Genomic DNA, 23,061 nt, shown 5'->3' on the forward strand with positions numbered 1-23,061 from the left:
CAGGGCCTCTTCAAATTTTTTCTCAAGAACAAGATAGGGGAGAATGAAGCCTAAATACTGAGCTCTAGCACAGGTACTGAGATGTTCATGAGCTGCAGCAGTGGAAAATCTGTTTGAATGAGCAGAAACTGTCGCCATGATAGCAGCTAAGACCTGAAGCAGTTGCACTAAGCAGTTCTGGAGCCTCTGACCTTGGAAACACTCGGATCTCAGACAGCAAGGCCCTGAGCAAATACTCTGACTTTGAAATAGATAGTGCTTTGAGCAAAAGCTGGGACAAGTGACCTTCAAATGTCCTCCCTAGTCCAAGTTTTCTCTGCTTTCTATATTTTTGGATTCTTTTTGAATGTACAGTCTGGTATGTGATCTCTGAGATTCATCTACATTTAGAAGAATGAAGCTTCTATCCCAGCATCCTGCATCTTGGAGAAATTTAGAAACAGATGAAGGAGTCTCCCTCCCTTCCTAGGCCATGTCTATTTTGGTTTTCACTAGAGCTGGTAGATCTCCTGAAACCTGTTCTGATATTAAGAGGAGATACTTTCTTTTCTGAATTTTCAGTATTTCAGAGTATTTTAAGTATTAAAAAGTAAGATCATCTTTATCAGCTCAAACCACAAGTCCATCTGACACAGTAGACTTTCTTTGGTTATAGGTATTAATAGTAGATGCCTAGAAAAGCATACTTAGAATGAGCAAATTGTAACTCTTCTCCAAAGTGCTTTCCAGCCTGCCATAATTTTTAGTCCAGTGCCTTTGTGAGTTGGAGGTAGTCCCTGGTGGATTTTTCCTCCATTCTGTCATGTCTCTTCTTGATACCTTACTTCCTTTCAGCACACACAGTGTCCACCACTCACCTATATACTGTCTGTAGAAATACAGCTGATTTTTTCAACTCTTCTGGGTTCGGTTGATAATCTTAACCTTAGTCTTTCAACACCTGTTACTTTTTTCATGATCCTCAGAATTTATTATGTATTTATTATCTCTCTCTTTTTTTAAATCAAAGTTGAAGGGCCCTCCTCTATTTAAAGAATCACAGAATGAGAGAGAGGTAGGACTCACAGCATCTTAGAGTGGTTGGGTTTAGCAGTAATGTCTGGGCCCATCTGGCTCAACTCCTGCTCCAGCAGGGACACCCAGAGCAATCGGCCAAGGACCATGTCCAGGTGGCTTTTGGAGATCTCCAAGGAAGAGATTCCACAGCCCCTGGACAGCCTGTGCTGTCATCCTGTGCTCCATCAACTGCACAGCACAGAAATGCTTCTTATAGTTCAGAGGGAACTTTCTGAGTTCCAGTTTGTGCTCATTGCTTCTTGTCCTGGCACTGGGCATCACCGAGCAGAGCCTGACTCCACCTTCTATGTACCTTTCCTTCAGGTATTTCATTGATAAGGCCATAGCTAGGGCCTCCTCCAGGATGAAATTTGTATTATTACTGAAAACAGCTCAAACCTTCGATCATTCCTGCTGATCATGGTTCATACAGCAGCAGTCTGAATTTTTCTGCTTTGTTCACTGTTATTTTCCTAACTGCCCTAATATTCAGTTTGCATTTTTGCCTACAGCCAAGCTGACCTATCTTTCTAAAAGCTACCATTAATTAAGGTCTATTTTTTATTTTATTTTTAATTAAATATACATATATTGATGATTATTTCATCCTAATTTACAGTGATTATCATTTGATATTTTATCAAACACTTGCAAGATATCTTGATACCTCCCCAAAACATCACAGCTTTAGCTTTCATCTTTATTTCTCTGATAACTTCCTCATTTCTGCAGGTGTTACCACATCATTAATCACAGTCTTTGCAGATTAGGTAAGAGTATGTTGAACAATACAGGCCTTTGTACCTATCTCCATGGGATAATAATAAACCTCCCTCTGGTTTGAAAATGAGTATTAATTCTGTCCCTTATTTCTACTCCGCAGCTGTAAGTGGAAATGAGTATTCCTCAATTTTCCTGCTCTATTGAGATCTCTCATGTCCCTGCATGAAATAACCATGTGCTTATTTTACTTTAATGAGTATTTTCATCTATGAACTGCTGCTGTGTTGCACTGATGGTTGTTTAAGAGAGGAAAATCCCAATCCTGTGTAAATCAATTTAAATTCTATTTCTGGTGTTAGAAAGAACATGGCTTATCTCAAAGAAAATTTAATGACAATAAAATAAATAATTTTTGCTGCAGCATTTTGAGATAAATATTAATGGAACTAGGTTCTCCCATGTCAACAACTAAAAACTTTCTAGTTTTAAGAACTGTAATTTGTTATCAGATAACATAAGTTCGTCTGGAAAACAATCTGGAAGTATTAAGAGTCACACTGTTATTTTCCAGCTTTGTAGAAACAAGAAGGAACTTGTCTTCTATCATCTAAAATGTTGCGGATAATATTTAGGTGGTGGGATAATATTTAGGTAATTTGCAGTAACAGGAAGAGCTAATAATATAAAACAATATTATTGAAACTTGTTAAATGTGACTGAAAATACATCCAACATACATACATGTATGTGTATTTGTGTATATGCGCATCCAGTTGGCTAGAAATGTCAGGCTTGGAAAACAGCTCTTAGTAATAATATTTGCTATTACAGATTAAAATTGTATTCACATTTTATGCTAAACTAATGAAATCCTACATCTATTTCTGATCTTATTTCAGTTGTTGAGAATGAGTAAAATCAGTGTGATCAGTACATCAATGCAGATGCATGTTGTGTGAGTTCAGAGCCATGATTTCTGCTGAGGCACAACAATATTTATTGCAGTATTAGCATGTTTCTGCTTGATTTCTGCTTAACTTTACTTTTTATTTTCTCTGAAATTCCTCTAGAAAATAAATTCTGTTATATTTAAGATAATTGGAATTACTGGCTGTAACATTAGGGGATAATGGCTGTCTGGCACCCCTGGAGACAAAGTCCAAATCTTCTGACCTAGAAAGAAATCCAAATAGGAAAGATACCTTAATCTTAACTTTCATCCAGAGGCATGGGAACAGTTAGTCTAACGCACAGGAGGAACTGCAGTGGCAAAGGGAGATGGAGTGGTCATGCAAGTTTGCCTGGCCTAATGTCTATACCATCTCCATTTGTGCTCCACAAAAACTCCATAGGGATCTGATGAATTTTAGAGACTGGGCTGGGAAAGCCTGGATATCCACAAACTGGCTTCAGTGATGTTGTAATGATGTTAGGTTGGAAAGATGACTTGTACCAAGGAGATGAGAATCTGATCCCATGTGCTTCCAGGTTTCTCTAAGCAACTTCTCCTGGAAAGAAATGGTTTGGTCTTTATGAAAAATGAAATCTGTCACCTTGGAAAGAAAAGCTGTTTTTCTTCCCATGCCAAAATTCATAAAATTTTGGACAGAAAAGTACATTTTTATGATGAAGGTAAGAATTTATTGGACAATAAATTACTTGTTAAATTGCAATGATGTGTTGGAGCCTGACAAGGATTACAGTTTTGCTGTCAGTTCAATTACCCTAGGCTTTTGGATGGTGGTTTAATTATTTGTTGTTGGTTTAACTAAAAGGCGCTTAAGTCAGTGCAAGTTTTGCCTCTGATGTCAATGAGATCAGTCGCAGGTCTAAGTTATCTTAACTCTTAGACTGTTTAATAAGGAATAGGTCTTTCAGAAACACCACCAATCATAGCCACACACAGTTAATCTTGAGCTATCAGTGTCAAACACACTTCAGCAACGAACTCACATGAGATAAATGAGTAGTATGTGCTTATATGAGAGCCTGCTAAAAAAGAAAGAGAAGTGGCAGCAGTGGCCATTGTGCTGTATGTAAGAATGATGAAGACTGAAATACGTTAAATAGATTTTATTATAAACTGAACAGACAGTGTGGCCTGAAAATGCTGAAATGAAATGGAAAGAATGAAGGCACAAATGAAAAGAGAATCGACCACGTGGTACAGAAGTAACATTCCAAAGAGAGTGAGATAAATAAGAAGTGACTTCCATCTAACCTTCCTACTGCCCCCTCCCTCCAGCTGTGTTTAGAGGAGCAGGGGTAAGCCTGGGGCCAGCAGCCATTGCTCCCTCGTGAGATTGCTCACTGGGGCAGAGGCCTCATGACAACAAAGCAGATCAGACTTTGGTTCTCCCAGTCCCCAAAAACCATTTGTAGGCTGTCAGTATCTGCATGTATGCCTAAAATAGTTTTCAGAGGAAGAGCAAACTTGCCTAGTCCCTCCTAAAAATCCTTCTTTAAACTACAGACCAGTGACACTGAGCTCTTTCGAGCCTAGACAAACAATGAAACGCTAGGAGATGGCTTAACTTAGCCATCCTAAATGGCACTCGGTCTGAGACTGAACTGAGGAACATTCTTCTCCATCACATTTAACGACTCCTTCTGAGCCAAATGTTGGTTTCTGTGGTTTGTGTTGGATAGAAACTTCTGAAAATCTAACAACATACAACTCACTAGAAGCTTTTTCATTGCAGAAAGCAAGGCTTTATGCCTGCAGAAGCTAGGTTCACCTGATGTATTTGCTGTTTCCCTGAAATCCAACCACAGTCTTACTAGACAGCTGTACAAATGCATACTCAACAACACAAGCTACAGGTAAGAACAAGAATATGGAATCAGATATCTGAATATAAGAATGTCAAGTCAGGTATGTAAATCTTACATGGCTTGTCCTCAGGTGATATTTGATCAAAGTCACCAGCTAAACAACAGAGGTGTTTTGGAAAATCACATTCTGTGTTGCTTAATTAATCTACTTCCAAGGGTTTAGCAGCTACTGTTTAGATGATGATCTCCTAAGCAGATGCCTAAACAGCAACTTCTTGTGTCCTAGGATTTTCTGAAAAGCATTTAAAAAATAATAGTATTAGCCTAATTCATTAACAGCCAAAATTGCACATAAATAGAGACAATAGAGACGCATAAAAATATGTCATCTAAATGATAGTTAGACAAGGGCTGTCTCTGTGACATTCAGTTTATGTTTACATTAAATGTTTAATTATTTTTTACTAGATCATGGTGCTACTAAAACACAAAATAAGTCCCACCTATGAGAATTCCTCAAATTAAATGCAAATGAAAATAAGTTACAAATTGTTCAGAGACTGAGTATGTGTTCTCTGAACTTCTTTGAACAAGCCCCTTCTCTTTGGAAGTTATAATGTATGTTGGAATAACAACTGCGTAACAAGAGTCTTCTCAGTAATGCCTATATGTATTCCTTGAAAAGGTTCAAGTTTAAGCAGTAAAAATCCTTTTAAATAATTGGTTTTATTCAGAAGAATCAACTAGGACACTACCAGCTAGGCTTCTCCTGAGACCATCTGATGGATAAATCAACAAGAAATAAAAATATCTTCTTTATACCACTGATGCTCTCTTCTTGTGAAAGATTTTAGCTTTAACACCACACTGAAGCCACCAATTCCCTCAAAATCCCTTGGTACATGTTATTCTTTTATCTGCCTCACTGAACAGCAGCCCCTGCCATTTGGGGACTGGCATTGCTTAACTCACATTTTTAAAGTCTTTCTACCCCGATGCTGGCATAAGCAGCAGCCCTTTCTTTGCTCTTTTGGCTCCTTTATATTCTGCCGGCTCCAGAGATCCTCCCTCAGACCCCACCAGGATACACACGTCTGTCCAGCCCCCACCTCCTTCCCTCTGCAAGATTAAAACCAACCCAGCAGCCTGCACCTCCCTCCCTGCTGAGTCCTGCGTGGGTCAGGAGGAGCATTCTGCACCCATTCACACTCTTGTTAACAGGACTTATGACAGGGAATCAGAGAGTGTGAATATATACACCAAATGTTCACATGTGAGAAGTGAAGAAAACCAGCAGAGAAGATGAAAAGCAACTGGTAAGAGAACAAGTGGGATTTAGAGAAATCTGTAAATAAGAGATTAGAACAGTTAAAGCTGTCCTTGCCAGTTGGCTTCTTTGTTGTTTGTATGTATATGTTGCACTGTATGAAAGAAATGGTAACAGAAAGAACTTTGCAGACATGTTTTGTTACAAGGACAAAGATAAAGAGTTCTCATAAATTGTCTTGTAAAGTCTGCTGGTAAATCCTTAACTCGTGATTTTATAAACTCAGTATGCATGACTGAGGAGAAAGTCAGTAACAGAATCTGTCAATAACTGTACATTCACTACATTCACACTGGAGTTCTCTTTCTGTTTACAGGAAAATTACAGCTTTCTTATATATGTGTAGTTTTCTGGGGTCTTTCATCTCGGCTACCATCCAGCAACAATCAAGTAAGGAGATATTTCATCTTTCTGAAATTCTGACTGTCAAAAGAATTATTCTGAACTTCTTCAAAATTAAAATGCCGTCTAGCTATCTAACACAGAAAGACAGAACTGTGCCTGTGTATGTGTGTATGAGTCTATGTATAGATATAGAAAGAGGGAAAAATCAATACAAGGTGTATTATTTTAAGTATGCAATTAGATGTATTTTCAAAATAAGAATTAAAATTTGCATTGAGGTGATAGATATATGACAGAAATCTCATCTTTCAGTGCTTCTAGTTAGATATTATTCTGCTCCATGCCACTACAAACTGGTTTCACTTTATTTCCTGAGCATAAAATGTAAATGGCTGGACTTCAGCCATATGTCTCATCAAATAATATAGAATGAGTTGTAACATGTCAACATGAATGTTCTCTTTAAGTCTGTGTTTTTAGAAGGAAACCCACATTTATTTCAGTGTTGAGCTCTTGTAGCACACAAGAGATTCTCTGTAGGTTAGAAATGCATACTCTTCGAGTTTGAATTTTTCCCCATCCAGACATTTTCCAGATTGACCTGATGCTGGACTTATGCAGAAGTCTTATTTGAATAAATATTTATTTTCCCTTCCTTCTCCCTTATACTAAGGAAATCATTTGAATCTTTGTGTTCCTTGCACATTTTCTAGCAGATAATATTCAGACAAATTACATTTTTAGTTTTGCTTTCCTCTAACAAAATTTCTTTTACCTTCTTCCTCGAATCAATGAAAAAGTCAGTAAATCCTTCTTTCCCCACCCTATATTTAATGAATGACTATTCTGTGATCAAACATGGCCCAAGAGAAGGTGGGAATGTCTGAAATACCAGAGAGGATGGAAAAAGTGCCAGCAATTTCTCTTAACACACTCTTCAGTTGGCAAAATGCTTGTTTAAGTTTCCTTGGGATTAGGGGGAGTATTGATTTAAGCAATTATGGTTTTTTTTTAAAGTTTGCTTAAACCACCACAAGTTCCACACCAGAAACTTCTTACACTGCAAGCCTTATGCTGGTATAGCTATTCCTCCATAGCTCTGATAGAAAAGAAGTATTATAAAGTATCACCTAAAGGATTAAAAAAAAGTAGGATCAAGCTCTCATTTGTCATTTGGTGATCTCTAGATCTCTAGATCAATTACTTTCTTTCACATCTGACTTTACTGTATATACTTTAAATTTATTGTTGTATACTATATGTTATACATTATATATTATACATTATTATATGTTATATATTATATAAATATATACTTATTAATATTTATAGTTCTGTTTAATTAGTACTCTTACAGTTGCTTCACTTAAACTTTTAAGATGGTCTCAAGCAATGTTTGACAAATTCATCCCCTTTTGCAGGATTGCCAGTCATTCTGGGTGCTCGTCAGAGAACTGATCTCTGCCCAACAATCAGGATTGGCCAAGATGACTTACCAGGCAAGAAGCATATGACTTTTTTAGGAAATAGCTGCTGTTTAGAAACTTTTATGTTTAGGTTATGTTCAGCACTGTCACTGTTCAATGCTCCAATTAAATTAAAAAATTATATTTTAGACATATAAAATATTTTACATCTTTATTTTCTTGCAGGCTTTGACCTGATTTCTCAGTTCCAGATAGAAAAAGCTGCTTCTCAAGGAATTGTCCAGAGAATAGTGGGTTCCACTGCTCTACAAGTGGCTTATAAATTGGGACCCAATGTAGACTTCAGGCTTCCAACCAGGTAATGCTTTTTGCTGTTTGACTTTAAAAGATACACATTTCAAAAATTCATTTTGTAATGGAGAGATCCTCTCTGCAGCTGGGTGACCTTATTTGCACAGTTTCTGGAAATGGAAAATTGAGTTAAATTTTTTTACAATTTTCTTGTGTTGGTTTTTTTTTTTTTTTTTTTTTTTAAATATATATTAAGCTGATTCCACAACAGCAATGTCAGAGACTTCTACTTTCCTCTACCAAAGTTATTGGTCAGAATTCCCAAAGTTCTCCTGAAAGAGTGAAATCACTTCTAGAGAGTGAAGCCAAAAGTTTTAGTTAGGGAGGCAAAGCAGAGAAAACAAGAAGACAGTAAGGAAAAATTCTCAAAACATTGAAACAAAGAGATCTTTTTGATCATGTAGGAACTGCAGAAGTTAGGAAACTTTCTGTTTGTTTTGTTGGTTCTTTTTCTTTTTCTTTTCTTTTCTTTTCTTTTCTTTTCTTTTCTTTTCTTTTCTTTTCTTTTCTTTTCTTTTCTTTTCTTTTCTTTTCTTTTCTTTTCTCTGTTGTTGTTGTTGTTTTCATTTTGCTTTCTTTTTTTTTTCTTTTTTTTTCCTTTTTCTTTTTCTTCTTTTCTTTTTTTCCTTTTTTCTTTTCTCTTTCTCTTTCTCTTTATTTTTTTTTTTTCCCTCCTTCCCCCTTGCTCTTCCCTTTCACTGCTGCTTTTCCCTTTCACTGCTGCTTTTCCCTTTCACTGCTGCTTTTCCCTTTTAGTCTTGCTTTTCCCTTTCTTCCCTTCCCTTCCCTTTCCTTGCCCTCCTTCCCTCCCGTTCCGCTCCCTTCCCGTTTCCCTTCCCTTCCGCTTCCCCTGTCCCTTCCTTCCTCTCCCTCCTCCCGTCCCCTCCCCTCCCTCCCCCCTCACCAGTCCCTCCCTCAGCACTCCCTCGTCCCCTCCCCCTCCCCCTCTCCCTCCCTCTCCCCTCCACACTCCCCTCCCCCTCTACTCCCCCTCCCCCCCCTCTTCCCCTTCCCGAGCCTCCCCCTCCCCCTCCCCCCTCCCCCTTTCCCTTTCCCCTTCCTTCCCTTCCCTTCCTCTTTTCCTTTCTTTCATTTTCTTCCCTTTTTTTTCTTTCTTTTCTTCTCTCTGTTGCCTCCCTTTTTTTTTTTTTTTTTTATATACATATATACATATCTTTATATATACTATACAACATATAAATGGACTTCTGGCTGATCTACGATCATTTAATATCCAAGGGATAATGAGCATTGTTTAGCACGTCACAAACAAATTCCAATAGAAAGTGGGATTTAGGAATCAAATTGTGTTTGTTCTTTATGAGCCAGACTTTGTGCAAGAGAAGGAATAGATAGTACTACAGCATGGAGAAGTCTTTGCCAAAGTCAGACTGGATTCTGGTCCAGCACTTTATGTAATTAAGAATGCCTTTAATTAGCAATTAACTGGAAAGGCCCTTAATTGGTCTGCTGTTTCAGCTAGGAATAATTGGAGTGCAAAGTATTTCTACAGCTATCACTGACAAGTTTCTTTTGCTGAGTTCTCCCCAACTTCTGCCTCCCTAGCCGTTAGGTTAATTTAATTTCAAGCATAACAGGCTGACTATGTTGGACTTTCCCTTACAGTAGCAAATCAAGATTACTTGTCCATAAAGGAGAATCCAAGCACGGAGAGTAAATAAGATCTTCATTTCACTGAAAACTGGAGACTCAGACCCTCATCCAGTGTTTCTTAGCTCAGAAGTCTGAGATATCAAAGCTGTAAGATTTTCATTTTTAAGAAAGCTGTGATGTATTGTTGCAAGTAGCTCTAGGAATATGTTTGACATACACAAGTAATCACTAACCAAGCCTGTACCAGCTGTATTAATATTCGGTGACATCTGAGCTAACTACTAGCACTGAGCTTGTTGGCTTACTATGGTGCTGTTATACAATGGATTTATGACATTCAAAACATTGACTTTGTACTCCCAGTCAAAGCTGTGTGGTTAAACTACAATACTAGCAAATGTTATACCTCAGATTTCACCCTGACTCAAATTGAAGTAATCTGCACTTGAGCTGAGCCTCTTGTCACACCCAGGGAATATGTCAGTGCTTGAGTCCTGACAGTGATACAATGCGTTGGCTTGCTACTTCTCTGCCTCTGAGCCTGATCTTGGTGTTTTGTTCCAGTATATTTCACAGCGTCCCCCTTGGTAGTTGACTCAGGAATGAAGTTGGCAGTAAATAACTGAGGCTAATACTACAATCCTAATAATTTTAAAAAAAACCAAAAACTTCACATAATCCCCACAAGGCACATTAGCTGTCGTATTTCTTGTATGAATTTGAGATGATTAAACGCCCGAGAAATATCACAGTGGTTACTGAATTATGCAGGGCACCTCGAGCATGATTCAGAGTCCTTGATGGCGCAGCTTGGTTCTGGTTTTGCCATAGGCGGGCAGTGCCTCTACCCCGGACTCCCGCTCCCTTCCTCAATACTTTCTATCCTACTCAATACTTTCCATAGCTCGCCCTGGAGCTGTCTGCGCCCGCAGTACTGAAACTCCTCCTTAGCCGCAACCCCCTCAGGGCAAGCCTGGCGGGCCGCCCGCTCCGCTGCGGGGATCTCTTCTCCTTCCTGCATCAATGAACGCTTCTATTAGTACAGACTTAACCGTCGGTCATAGACAGTGAGGTCTGTCACTCAAGAAGAAGGAAGGAATGATATTAATCCAGACTAGCCAATGTTACCATTGCCATGATTTGGAAAGGAGAACTTAATTAGATGGGCATGGCCCAATATATTTACTCAGACATTGCATAAGCTTCCCTTAAAAGCTGCTACATTTCAGACTGGTCTTATTGTTGCTTAGTATATTGCCAAGGTCCAGAAGTATATCCCAGAATGAGTAAAAATGATTAAACAGCCTTGACTTAAGTTTCTCCTGTAACCCATTGGCCTGTGATGCTTCTATAGAGGAAAATCACCTGAAGAATCTGCATAATGTTCTTAGCACAATATGATCTTGAGACACTGCTGTGACTCATACCCATTTTGTCTGAATACAGGGAACACAGTTTTCAATGTAATTTATGTATTTGCTGTAGGTGTCCACAAAATAGTAAGTAAAAAAGTCATATTGTAATTTGGGATACTAACTGTATTTTAATTTCAAGCTTAAAAACATATATATTAACATCAGGGAATACATTCATGATATATTTTTACGAGAGGAAAAGGGTACCTACAGTATCCAGTACCTACATGGCACTGGATGAAGTCTTCATCCTTTGACTTCACAGATGGAAATCCCACTGTAGGTGATATAAGGCCTCTAAGTCAACACGTGACAAGATAAATCAATGCCAGAGAATAATTCATGGCAATCACACATTATCATCTATGCTGTTAGAATATTATACAAGCACTTGGAATGATTTTGGTCCAGAATAATTAGCACTCTTTAAACAACTCCTGGACACAGTTTGGAAATTAGCACAGACCATAGGCTTCTTTGCATGTGGCCACTGTGTTTTGGAAGAAGATTTAAACTTCTTATTGCCAGGTGAACTTAGTCTCAGAGAAAAATTCCAGGAACACTGAATTTAGTAGAACATTGCCTATGAATTTAGACATGACATGTTTTTGCCTGTAGTTTCCTCTCAGTAGAACATAAAGCAATGTAAGAATGTAAGATTTCTTCTGAACAGTGTTTGTACTTGTCACAGTCATGTACTGTGGACCACTTTAATAGGAGAATGACAGACTTCAGACAGTTGATTCTAAAAATTCAAAACACTTGCTTGTTTTCTATTGGTACTTTTTTTTGGTTTGTTTGTTTGCTTGCTGAGTAGTTCTTAATACAACTCATTTCACACTTAAAGCATTAAATAGTAGTTCTCAATACACAAGGGCAGTGAGTCTAGACTTCTATCTTATAAAGGTAAGATACAAAAATGAATAGAAACATGATATCTCTGGTCATTCTAAGTAGCTAGGAAATAGGTCAGGATTAAATCCAACCTGTGTGCTTTAAGTATTTTTGTATATTAACTTTTTATTTGCTTGTTTACTTGCTTCTGTGTTTAAAATTCCTTGATTCTATTCCATAAATCAGTGGAACTGTGTACATAAATATGTTTGAATTATTTACTCATTTTTTTTAATGCAAGTCTCAGCTGTTCGTGAAGATTACAGAACCCAACACTTGACTTTACAGTGAGACGAAGGAATAGCTTCTCAACAACTTATATTTAAGTGTAATGATAAATTTGCCATAGTTTCCAAATATTTAGCATTTTAAGCTGATGACTCCAGTATGTTTTGCCTACATAAACATCACAGGCTTTGAGAAAAACTGTACTGAAGCACACTGATAAGACTGAAGCCAATGGAATTGTTCTCATTATAACTGGAGTAACTAAGATAAGAATTTGTGTCTGCTTTACTTGCTGACTTATAAATCTTACACAGTTACAGTTTCATGCAGAGTAACTTTCTGACGCTGGGTCATGCTGTGTTTAGTTACGCTGGGTCACATTACTGATATTTGGTCTGTAGCCAAATGTCAGCAGCTTTTCTGTTTTGCTGATATTATTTTTGTAAATATTTGTTCATGTTTGTGTACTGATTTTTTTTACTGTTGTATATACAGCTCTTATAATTGAATTCTCTCTTACCAATGTCGCAAGATCTTACTCATTTTCTCTTCTTTGTATATCACCTGAAAAATATATTTCTTTTCTAGTTTAATTTTGGAGAAAGAAGGACCCATGTGATGGCTTGTAAAGCACTAATTCTACAGCTAAATATGATGCACAGAATTTTTTTTTTCCAATCTGGCATAAACTACCTTCTAGTTAAAAAAAAAAAAAAAAAAAAAAAAAGTAACTGTGTTTACTTATAAGGTTTTAAATTTAATTTAATTTGTATTTATTTTATTTATTTTTTGCTAGTAAAGTTATGGTGGGCTGAGAACATGCTATTTTAACCAGTATTTCCAGGACAGTAGAACTTATGAGTGCAGAGAAAGAATGAAAGCTTCTTCTCAGAAGACCTGGGATTAGTAATGCTTTCTTTAGCTGTAGAGCTCAGTGAATCAGATCCCCTAGAATCACTAAACTTGATAGTGAAAAGTCACATGGTTAAAAATTACTTAAAAATAACACCTTTGACAGGATAGCAGCAGAAACATCTGTTGTGCAAGAACAAAGAGGGGGATTCAGAAAATGAAGAGCTAAGGTTTTAGCAGAAGAGATGATTGAAACACTTGCTTAAGAGATATTATAAAAGAAGGACACAGAGGTCTGTGAAAGATGTGCTGAATGAATCAGGAGCTTAGCAAGTGTTTAGTGTGTGTCAGAAGAAAAACAAGGAGTGTATTTCCAGACAGGGAAGAATATGCAAGTATGATGTGTAAGCTAGAAGCCCAACAAATGGAAGGACAGTGGGTAGCAATAAGCACTCTAAAATGCTCAGGAAAAGAGGAAAGGTAAAAAGTCCACGCATTCATCCAGCAAAATAATGAGAGAATACAAGTTAGATAAAATGGTATTGAACAAAGCCAGATGGGACAGATTATTGCATTTGCAGTCAACAGGGAAACAAGTCATAGCAAATCAAAGACAATTCAAAGTTAATAGCAAGAAGCCCCCTTTCCCACCTTTGAGTATCTCTATGTGTAAGGAGATAATCTTCCATCAAAACATTCCCATTCCTCATACAACAGCTTTGCCTGCAGCTGAAGTACGTAACAAACTTCAGGCTCAAGTGGAAAGAGCAGAAATGCTTGCAGTTCGGGTAGATTATTCTTAAAATGAAGTTATTGCTACTGCTGCCAGGCTTCTCTGGTCATTACCGAAATCTTGGTAGGGCTGTACCGTCGCCTGCTGGAAGAGGATGGCATTACAGCTTTGGGCACCGTCGCACTTCAGACAACGGAGATTTGAAGTGCTCCCTTACTGTGTCGGTAGTCATCCAGGATACAAGAATAAGAACCGATTTACTCATTTTTTCTTTCCTTCATTTCTTTCTTTCTTTATTTTTTTCTTTTTTTTTTTTTTTTTTTTTTTTTTTTTTTTTTTTTTTTTTTTTTTTTTTTTTTTTTTTTTTTTTTTTTTGCCTTAGTTAGCCGTAGAGATTCACAAATGGCTATATTCTTGCTGAGATAGGATTGATCTGCCACTCAGAAATAATCTTTATTCAAAATGCCTACTTAGCTGAGAAGTTATTTTAATGAATGCTGGTAACAAAAAGCTTTGCATGTCTCCATCCCTATGAAATTTAGTCAAATACAGCCTTTTTCATGTGACTTTCTTAAGTGTGGAGAGATGGTAGATTATGTATCAACACCAACTCAGTAAGGATGCAACAATTTCACCACACATAAAAACTGAAACGACTTATTTTTAAAATATTGCACAGGATCCACTAGTACATTTGAGCTAAAAATGATATAGTTATTTTAGACATTAATAGAGCTGTGTTTGTGTTTTCAAATCTTGGATGTTATACCTGTGGCAAAACAATGAAATATTTTATATGAGGAAAATCTTTTTCTTGCTACTTGTAGTCTTGTTAGTGTAGTATCTTAATATCCATATGACTATCAATAGATGTTTCGTTGAATGGTATCTGACAGATAATCCATTAACAAAATGACTATTGTCAAGGTGAACAAGAAAATGCCTTTGCAAAAGACATTCTTATGCCTTCACAATTAAAGAAGCTCTGCACTGTTTACCCAGTAAAAATCACACTAAGTTGACTGATTTTGTAAGAGTAATAAAAGCATAATAATCATAGGATATACTTTCTGAAGGTAAAATGCTAGTCTGCTGTTGCTTGATTCATTATTTATAGAAAGCGTTATCATAAACATTTTACAATAGAGGAAGAACCCGTACTTGTGAACTAGTTCCTGTAATGCTAATGTTTTTAAAGGACATGTCTTCTTGAGACTCATAAGGTAGAAAAGCACAGATAAAAGAATACCTGCAGTATGGTTCTACTGAGGAACTGATTCTGTGCAGAGTTTAACAGAACAAACACACAACAAATTCACTGTATTTTGATCTTACACAGCGCAATATATTCCAATGGATTGCCTGATGAATATTCCTTTCTTACTACTTTTCGGATGACTGGAGCCACACTTCAGAAATACTGGACTATATGGCAGATTCAGGATTCTTCAGGAAAAGAACAAGTTGGAGTGAATCTCAATGGTCCAATGAAAAGTGTTGAGTTTTCTTATAAAGGAGTGGATGGAAATCTCCAGACTGCATCATTTTTACATTTGCCTTTCTTGTTTGATTCCCAATGGCACAAGCTTATGATAAGTGTGGAAGCAACCAGTGTTACACTTTTTATTGACTGTATAAAAGTAGAATCCCTAAACATAAAACCAAAGGGGAAAATCAGTGTTGATGGCTTCGCTGTGCTTGGAAGACTCAAAAATAATCCTCAAATTTCAGTTCCGGTAAGTTTCAAAATCTTATATTATTAAAAAAATAATAAAATGTTTTGTACTTAATCTTTCCATGGAACACATCTACAAATACTTTCTTAAAACACAGTTGGAAGAAAATAACCCCATTGGCAGGTAAGTACTAATTCTTAATTTCAAATGTTGTGTGCATGTATATAAATAGTGGCAGGTAAGGGATGACTCGGGCTATGTCTGAGTTTCATCAGTGAACTTTCTTAGACAACCACGCATCTGTCACTGGATCCTATTCTGTCTGGATATATCATCTCTGCGTTCCCTTGTTTGTATCATATATGGAGCTTAATCTAGAAGGAAGGCTCAGAACATGAACATGTGGACTGTACCTCACATCAAAGACACCAAAGCATTAACTGAACAGGAACTGGGATCTATCACTGATATATGCGCACAAATTATAAGCTAGAGATGATTAGTCCTGTCTCAGAATAAGTATTTCATGTAGTTACTATGAAGGGAATATCTCCTACATGAGATTGATCAAAACTCACTACAGTGTGTTCTGTTATTCTGTGTGACAAGAACATGCAGTTAAATGGTTATTTTATATCCTGTTCATTAATTTAATGCTTAAAATATCCTCTTCATGGTGCTGTAGTGAGGAGATACTTTTCATTAGGGCCTGTCACGACAGAGACAGGAGAATGGGCAATGGTTTCAGATAGAAAAAGGATAGTAACTGGGTATAAGGAAGTCATTTTTCATGATGACAGTGGTGACATGCTGGAATAGGTTTCCCAATTTATGGATGCCTTGCCAGTGCAAATGTTCAAAATCATATTGGACAGGGCTTTGAGCAACCTGATCTTGTAGAAGATGTCCATTGTCGTGGACTTGGCCTAGGTGATCTTTAAGATTCCCTTCTAACTCAAATTATTTTATTTAAAAAAAGAACAGTGAGTAGGCTGGACATGTCAGATACTTTGTGGGGAAAGAGTGTCTTGCATTAAATTCTGCCTCATATATGTTTAAGCACTTGCATCATTAAGCATTAGTGTGAAGCTATGTGGTGCACTGTGGAATGTTAGGTATGGGACACCCTGCTTCAAGGATGAAAGGTCAAGATAAAATTCAGTCACTTTTACAATTCATCATTTATTGTGCAAAATATTTCTTTGCATCTTTGCAATGTTTGTGGAAGGATTCATGTATTCAATGTATTTTTTGATAAAAAAAAATATTTTGAGTACAGTAGGTCTTAAAACTGAGGAATACATTGCAGTTTTTGACAAAAAGCATAATGAAGCACTGGAACAAACTGTTGAGGAAGTAAGAACGTAAGAACCTCATTAAGTTCTTAAACCAAATCTAGACACCAAAAAATGTATTTTAATTCAGACAGAACTGTAGGCTTTACATAGGGCACCCTAGATAGAATTGCATGGCCTGTACTATGAAGTCAAAACTGACAGATGTGGTGGTCCAGCCTGATATTATAAAGCCATAGATTAAGGAAGACAATATACTTTGGCATTATGATAAAGACAGTGTACAAGCAGATGGAATAGGGATTTTAAAATGGCTTTCTAGATAGCGCAAGTTTGTGGTTTAACTTGTGTATTTGTTTTCTCTTTAAATTGAGTAAATAAAGCTGTGGTGGGGTATATTTGAGACTTATCCTTTTACTTGCTTGACTATACTCAGCTTAAAAATCTCATCAGTCTTGGTTATTTAATATATCCCAGACATGACTTCTGATTTATTTCCAAGCATTGTTAAAGTATATTACTTCCAGTAGTATAATTTTTAAAGGACATAAACTGTTTCCTCTTCTTGTTTATTTTTTCCCCTCACTATTCTGTGAGTGCTCTCTTTATCTTGCAGAATAAATCAGTTTCTTATGAGTGCAAATAACATGTCATTTTAAAAGATATTCTTTATTGCCTGTTGTTACTATGATTGCTTTGGAGGTATTAGATAGAGTTCCATTAGAAAAAAATGTCTTGTTTTTGAGCCTTTAAAAGGATTTCTTCCAAGATTTCTGGAATGTTTTATAGGGGGCAAACTTTTATACAGGTTTACAGCTACGTTTTATCTTTTTTAGATAAAAAAACACACAGTATTTCTTTTTTATTGTCTTTAATCTAAAAGTAACTCAAATGATCCACTATAAGCTTTAAGTAATAAATACGAGATTTATAATCATTTCAAAACCAAAGAAGAACCTACTTCCTCAATTCCATGCCTGTTATGAAAAGGTAAGGGCATTAATTTCAAATTGCTCAAATATTAACTGTAGTAAAATGATAGAATTACCTTAGTTTCCTTGATTTTTGAGGCTCAGTTTCTCATAACTGATGCTAAACGCTTCATTAGAAGTGATTCTTGGTCATTATTTGACATTTAATGTTTTTAACTAGACTAATGCAGTGATGTGACTTGCAACATTTCTTTACACTGATAAATCGCACAGAAGAAAATGATACGTTTTAAATATATGTAGATTATTCCTTATCACTTGAAAGCAAATGTACAGATAGTAAATGATAGAATTCCCTTAGAACAAACGTAGATATCATTGATGAAAAGTAGTAGAGGAGCTCCCACCTGAAAACTGATCAGCTGAATTATAATTCCCCTGAAAGGCTGTCTTTCCTTGAATCATCCCTGAGGCACCAATTACCCAGCAGGGCACAGGGAGCCAGCTTGTCCAAAAGGTAGCTGCAGACATGCTCTGATAAGCCCCAGAGAAATGTCACTTTTTCTTAAAGCCTACAGTACTGTTAAATGCTTAACTATGGACTTATGCTACTCTGTATATTTAAATCTTATTTAGATTTTACTAATCCTCCATATACCTAATCAAAAGCACTACTAAGACAACTGAATTGCATTTATCCACTACCGAGATACGCAAAACAGTGGGCAGATATGGTAATTTCCATAAAACTTAAGAGGGTGAAACAGTAAAGAGCCAAACACAACTAATTGAATTATACCTGTTCTATGCAATTAAAAATAAAATTAAATGATGTAGGAATTCTGGAATATGAATATCAAAATTATTGACCTACAGGTCTTACACATCTACAGGTCTTAAAGGAATAAATTTTAATACTTTTGTTTTATGATTACCCTTGATTTATCTGAGGTTAATTTCTAGACATGAAAAACAAACCACATCCCAGAAGGCTGTGCAGATTTTTATGACTGCAGCATTCAGGCTCTTTTTTACTGCTTGTGAAAATGCATAGCTAACAGTGGTGACTATGCAGAAAGATAATTTTCTGTAGGTTTGTGCTCTTTGCATCTGTTGTAGTTTCCGTGGAAATAAATAGGAGGCACTACTTTCAGAGCAACCCACATACTACTGCATGTTTAAAATATTTCAACTCCTTTCACATTCACATTCACCTTATGGTATAGTGATTTGTAAACAGTGCTAGGTATTTTTTTTTTCCTGCATGGGATGCCTCCCTCTCTTGTTCAGAATTATTTTTGTTTGCTTTTTAATCTTATGAGAGTATCAGGTCTTACGTAATGCTCACCATTCAAACTCCTTCTTGGTCAAAACAAAATGATCAGTTTTCCCTTTAGCCATTCCAGAATGTTAGAAGATAACACAAGGCACTAAAGGGATTTCCTGGCTGCAGCAAGTAATCTCATTTCATAACCTCATTATAAATTTTCTCTTTTAATATTGACTTTGTTCAAAGTTGAAAAACTTGGTTGCAACTTAAAAAACGTATAATACACATTTGCTAGCAGTATTCTCTTTAGATGGGTTTGTTGGCACTTGGAGAGTCTTGCATTGGAAGTATAGCCCAACCCAGTAATCAGCATTTTCTCATCTCACATCTTTCTCACCTTAATGCAGAAGCCAAAAAACCCCAAAAGAAACAACACCAAATACCAGCAGACAACAGCACCACCACAAACACATAGAAAGAAGTAATTATTATCTACATATGAAAAAAGGCAAAACAACGTGTTGATGCAGATATGGGATACTGGTGGTATGGTTTAAAGTCATTTTTCACACTGTTTGCAGATATCATAACTCTTTGCAAACTGAAAATACTGCTCAAGACTACTGATTTCAATAACATTTGTTATTGGTCAGACTTTCTGCATAACCTGTACCAAAGTACTTCAGTTCAAGCAACCAGTCTTTCATATTGTGATGCAGAATGCCATCTAAACTAGCTATTTTCTCAGTACTCCATAAGAATTACGAGACAAAAGCAGGAGTACAATCCACCCATTCAGTGGTATCTTTCTGCCTTTACCACAGAGCAACCCTTTCTTTTTTCTACCAACTTTTTCTTTTATTCAGTCCCAAACTCCAGTTTCTATAGTACACAAACTGGTCTGGTGAATGAAACAGGTATTCTGAGGGAAGAAGAGTAGAGTCACACTGGTTCTGGTCAGATACAGTGGAAGTGTTTATAGGCAACATTAATTCTAGTTTTTATCAAGCTACTGAATGGATTACCCTTTAGTTTTAGTACTATTAAATGTTATTCAACTTCATTTTAACATTAAACAGACAAACAGTAAAAGACAAAATTGTCCCTTTGTACCATGTCTATCCTTTTACATCAGGAATAGATTCTTATTTAAAACAGAAATTGATTAAGCCCAGCCTCTGCAAGTGAGATTCAGGGAGAATAATGCAGAGCCAGAACTCAAAACTGAGTAGTATGTTATGAAGTACATTATCTAGGGATCATTTGGTCCCATTTTATGCTTTTTTTTTGGTGAATCTTCAGATTCCAGATACACTCTTATATTTATTACTATATCGCCAGCTATTAAATTGTAGTATACACTCTTATATTTATTACTATATCACCAGCTATTAAATTGTAGTATACACTCAATACTTTCATTGAATGCTGTCATTCAATTGTCTATTATGAAGGTCTGGGAATGGTTTTCAAATGAGAATTGAATAAAGAAGATAAAGAATGGACTCAGATAATGGTGTCAGATAACACAACAGGTAAAAGAAACTACGATTCCGCCTCCTTTGTTCTGTTCATGGCACTCCGGAGGTGCAATGACTGCAGTAAACAGAAGAGCAGAGATGTGATAGCAAGGATTTCAGGAGTAGCAGAACTGAAGTGGAGAAGGTGAAAGGAAGAACAAAAAAGCAACTTGTGGATATGTGCATGTTTCACAGAAATCTTAAAGAACTTTAGACTCTAAATATTTTTAAGCCAAAGCAGTTAGCATGCAATTAAATCCATATAGGGAAGGTATCAGGGGAGGAAATCTCCTCAGAGTGGCAGTTCTTTCTCCATCAGCCATGGACTGGGAGAGAAAAGAGCGATGAAATATCCTATCAGGAGCACAGGAGGTAGCCAGAAGAAAGCACTGATATATCGTGGGAGGGATGATTGGAAGCTACTTCAGTTTTATAGGATAAGGAAGATTCAGAGGGGAAAAGAAATAAGAAGTGAACACCCTTGGATGTTCATGTTTCTGTTTTCAGTTTCACAGAAAAACAAATCAGTCTTTACCACACAGAACTCTGTTGTTACAAGGTGAAAACTAATCCTTCTTCCTCAATTTGTCAGCCATTCATAATGAAAAATGAAAGCAAAAAGAGGCTGTGAATTTCATCATTAAGTTGAGGACTCACTGCACAAACCACTCATTTGTGGGTCATAAGCCAAGCTGGTACTATATCAGACAGGAGGCATTAAACCTTGAACGCAGTAACCATGCACAACAATTAGTATTGTATTATACTTTTGGTACTTAAATTCCACTTGAGGCATTACATATCAGTGGATATGCCTCTGGAGATGTGTGTTTGAGCTACGGAATATCTTTTAGCAGAGGCTATGTAGTATTTAATCTACATAAGCAAATCAAGAAAGACTCAGTGGCACTTTCTAAGAAGAGGTTGCTGATGTCATTTTTCAGTGCCAAATAAAAATTCAAGGAGTATGTGGAATTTCATAGGTGTGTATTACTCAATTGCAGGGTTTTGCTAGTGTACATATGATCTACCTGTTTGAAGTCCTTATTCTTAGACCATCTGTTTCTGCTCTTGGACCTATCACTCCTCATGGACACAACTGTTTAGTCAGAAGAAATCTTTTTGGGACTGTGTGTCCTTCAATAAAAATGTCAGCATAACATAATAGGAGACAACTGCCTGTTTACTTATCATCTATAAAAATGAATGATGAATCTCACCTTCTCTTTAAATCTCTCAGCAGGTTTATGCTCCCCCTTTAAAATGCCTCCAAACTTTGTATCTGAAGGCATTCAGAGTGGTGATCTGCTCTAGAGGAAACTCTAGAGGTTGAGCCATTCCCCTCCTGTGGCTTGTGCTGAACAGCAGCACCCCCATACCCTTATCACTGCACTGATTAGTGTTAAATGCCTTTCACAATATTCTGTTAGCTGATCAGCGTTCACCTTATTAAAACTTTGTCAAGTGTGAGACCCTACTGAATTAATGTTGTTTTGTCTTCCCTACCAGTTTGAAGTCCAGTGGATGCTGATTCACTGCGATCCCCTGCGGCCCCAGAGAGAAGGCTGTGGTGAGCTCCCAGCCCGGGTGAGCAGCATTCCCAGCCTGACAGTGCTGAACCAGGATGCCACTGAATCTATCAAGTTCACAGGAGCTTCATTTCTCCCCCTTTATGTCCACAGAAGTCTATTTCACCATACCTGACTGAAATTTGGTGCCTTTAGCAACCCAGCCCCCTGGAGTAGCAGCCTCACTTTAACTCTTCCATGCCTTCCTATCTTTTCCTTCTCATCCAGTGCTAGGGTCAGAGGCTTTTGAAAGCTATCCCTGACTGTGAAGAGAGACTGCTGTCTCCTTGCAGACTCCTGAGCAACCTGAGGGAGGGAAACCCTCAGTGGGAGGTGAGGGAGGGTGCCCAAATCAACATTGAGCAGGGCAAAGGGTTAAAGGAACTGCTGTCATTCAATCCTCTTCCTCCCAGCCTTCAGCTCTCCTCCAATCCCACGACCCTCTCCCAGGCAGTTAATAAGGAGCTGTGAGGGGTGCCTTGCAGCCCAGTTTGCCTTTTGGCTGCAAGGCACATTTTTGGGTTTCTGTGTATTGTAGCACCTAGGTGGCTGCAAAATCTGTTCCCACCATGGCCTGGGCTGCATTGGGTCCTCTGCTTCTCGGGCTCTTCTTGCAGATTTTTTGCCTCTGCCTTGCTCAAGTAAGTTTATTCTGACTTTATCCCTGTTTTTCTCCCTTACAGATAAGCCAGACAGTGATTGAGGTAAGTGTGAGGGAAGGGATGGTGCTGTGTGCTAAGGGAAAGGGTCTGGATGAAGAGGGGAAGAAGGCGGCTTTCTGTCATGCCCTGGAACTGACCCACTGGAGGGTTTTTGACCCTTTTCTCCTCCATCTACAAATATGACTGGATAGATTACTGCTGGAAAGTCTGGTGTGGGTAGGCAAGGCAGTCAGAGCAGCAGCTCTGTGAGGAGCAGGGCCCCAGCAGACCCTGGGCTGGCCTCCGTCTCAACAGAGTGCCTTTGTGGGGACAGCCAGAGTTGGCTGTGGATAGAACAGAGACCCTCATTATAGGACGGAGACCTGTAAAAGCCTTTCTCTCAGTTTCCACATGCCGCG

General features: G+C 37.5%; 1 protein-coding gene across 2 annotated transcripts in view; it reads left to right on the plus strand.

Moving 5' to 3' along the window:
* Window positions 1-5,685: 5,685 nt before the first annotated feature.
* The window catches only part of COL9A1 (collagen type IX alpha 1 chain), a 60,449-nt gene continuing 43,073 nt past the window's right edge, over window positions 5,686-23,061 (plus strand). The window contains exons 1-7 of one of the 2 annotated variants that reach the window (XM_015859124.1): window positions 5,686-5,870; window positions 6,198-6,271; window positions 7,648-7,725; window positions 7,879-8,011; window positions 15,080-15,476; window positions 21,943-22,020; window positions 22,685-22,705. In XM_015859124.1, the coding sequence (XP_015714610.1) occupies window positions 5,857-5,870; window positions 6,198-6,271; window positions 7,648-7,725; window positions 7,879-8,011; window positions 15,080-15,476; window positions 21,943-22,020; window positions 22,685-22,705 (795 nt within the window). In that variant the 5' untranslated portion in view covers window positions 5,686-5,856. Of the gene's footprint in view, window positions 5,871-6,197; window positions 6,272-7,647; window positions 7,726-7,878; window positions 8,012-15,079; window positions 15,477-21,942; window positions 22,021-22,467; window positions 22,643-22,684; window positions 22,706-23,061 lie in introns of those variants that run through there. The other variant, XM_015859125.2, reaches the window with a different exon arrangement.

Source organism: Coturnix japonica, chromosome 3 (genome assembly GCF_001577835.2).
Source record: "Coturnix japonica isolate 7356 chromosome 3, Coturnix japonica 2.1, whole genome shotgun sequence".
Lineage (NCBI taxonomy): Eukaryota > Metazoa > Chordata > Aves > Galliformes > Phasianidae > Coturnix > Coturnix japonica.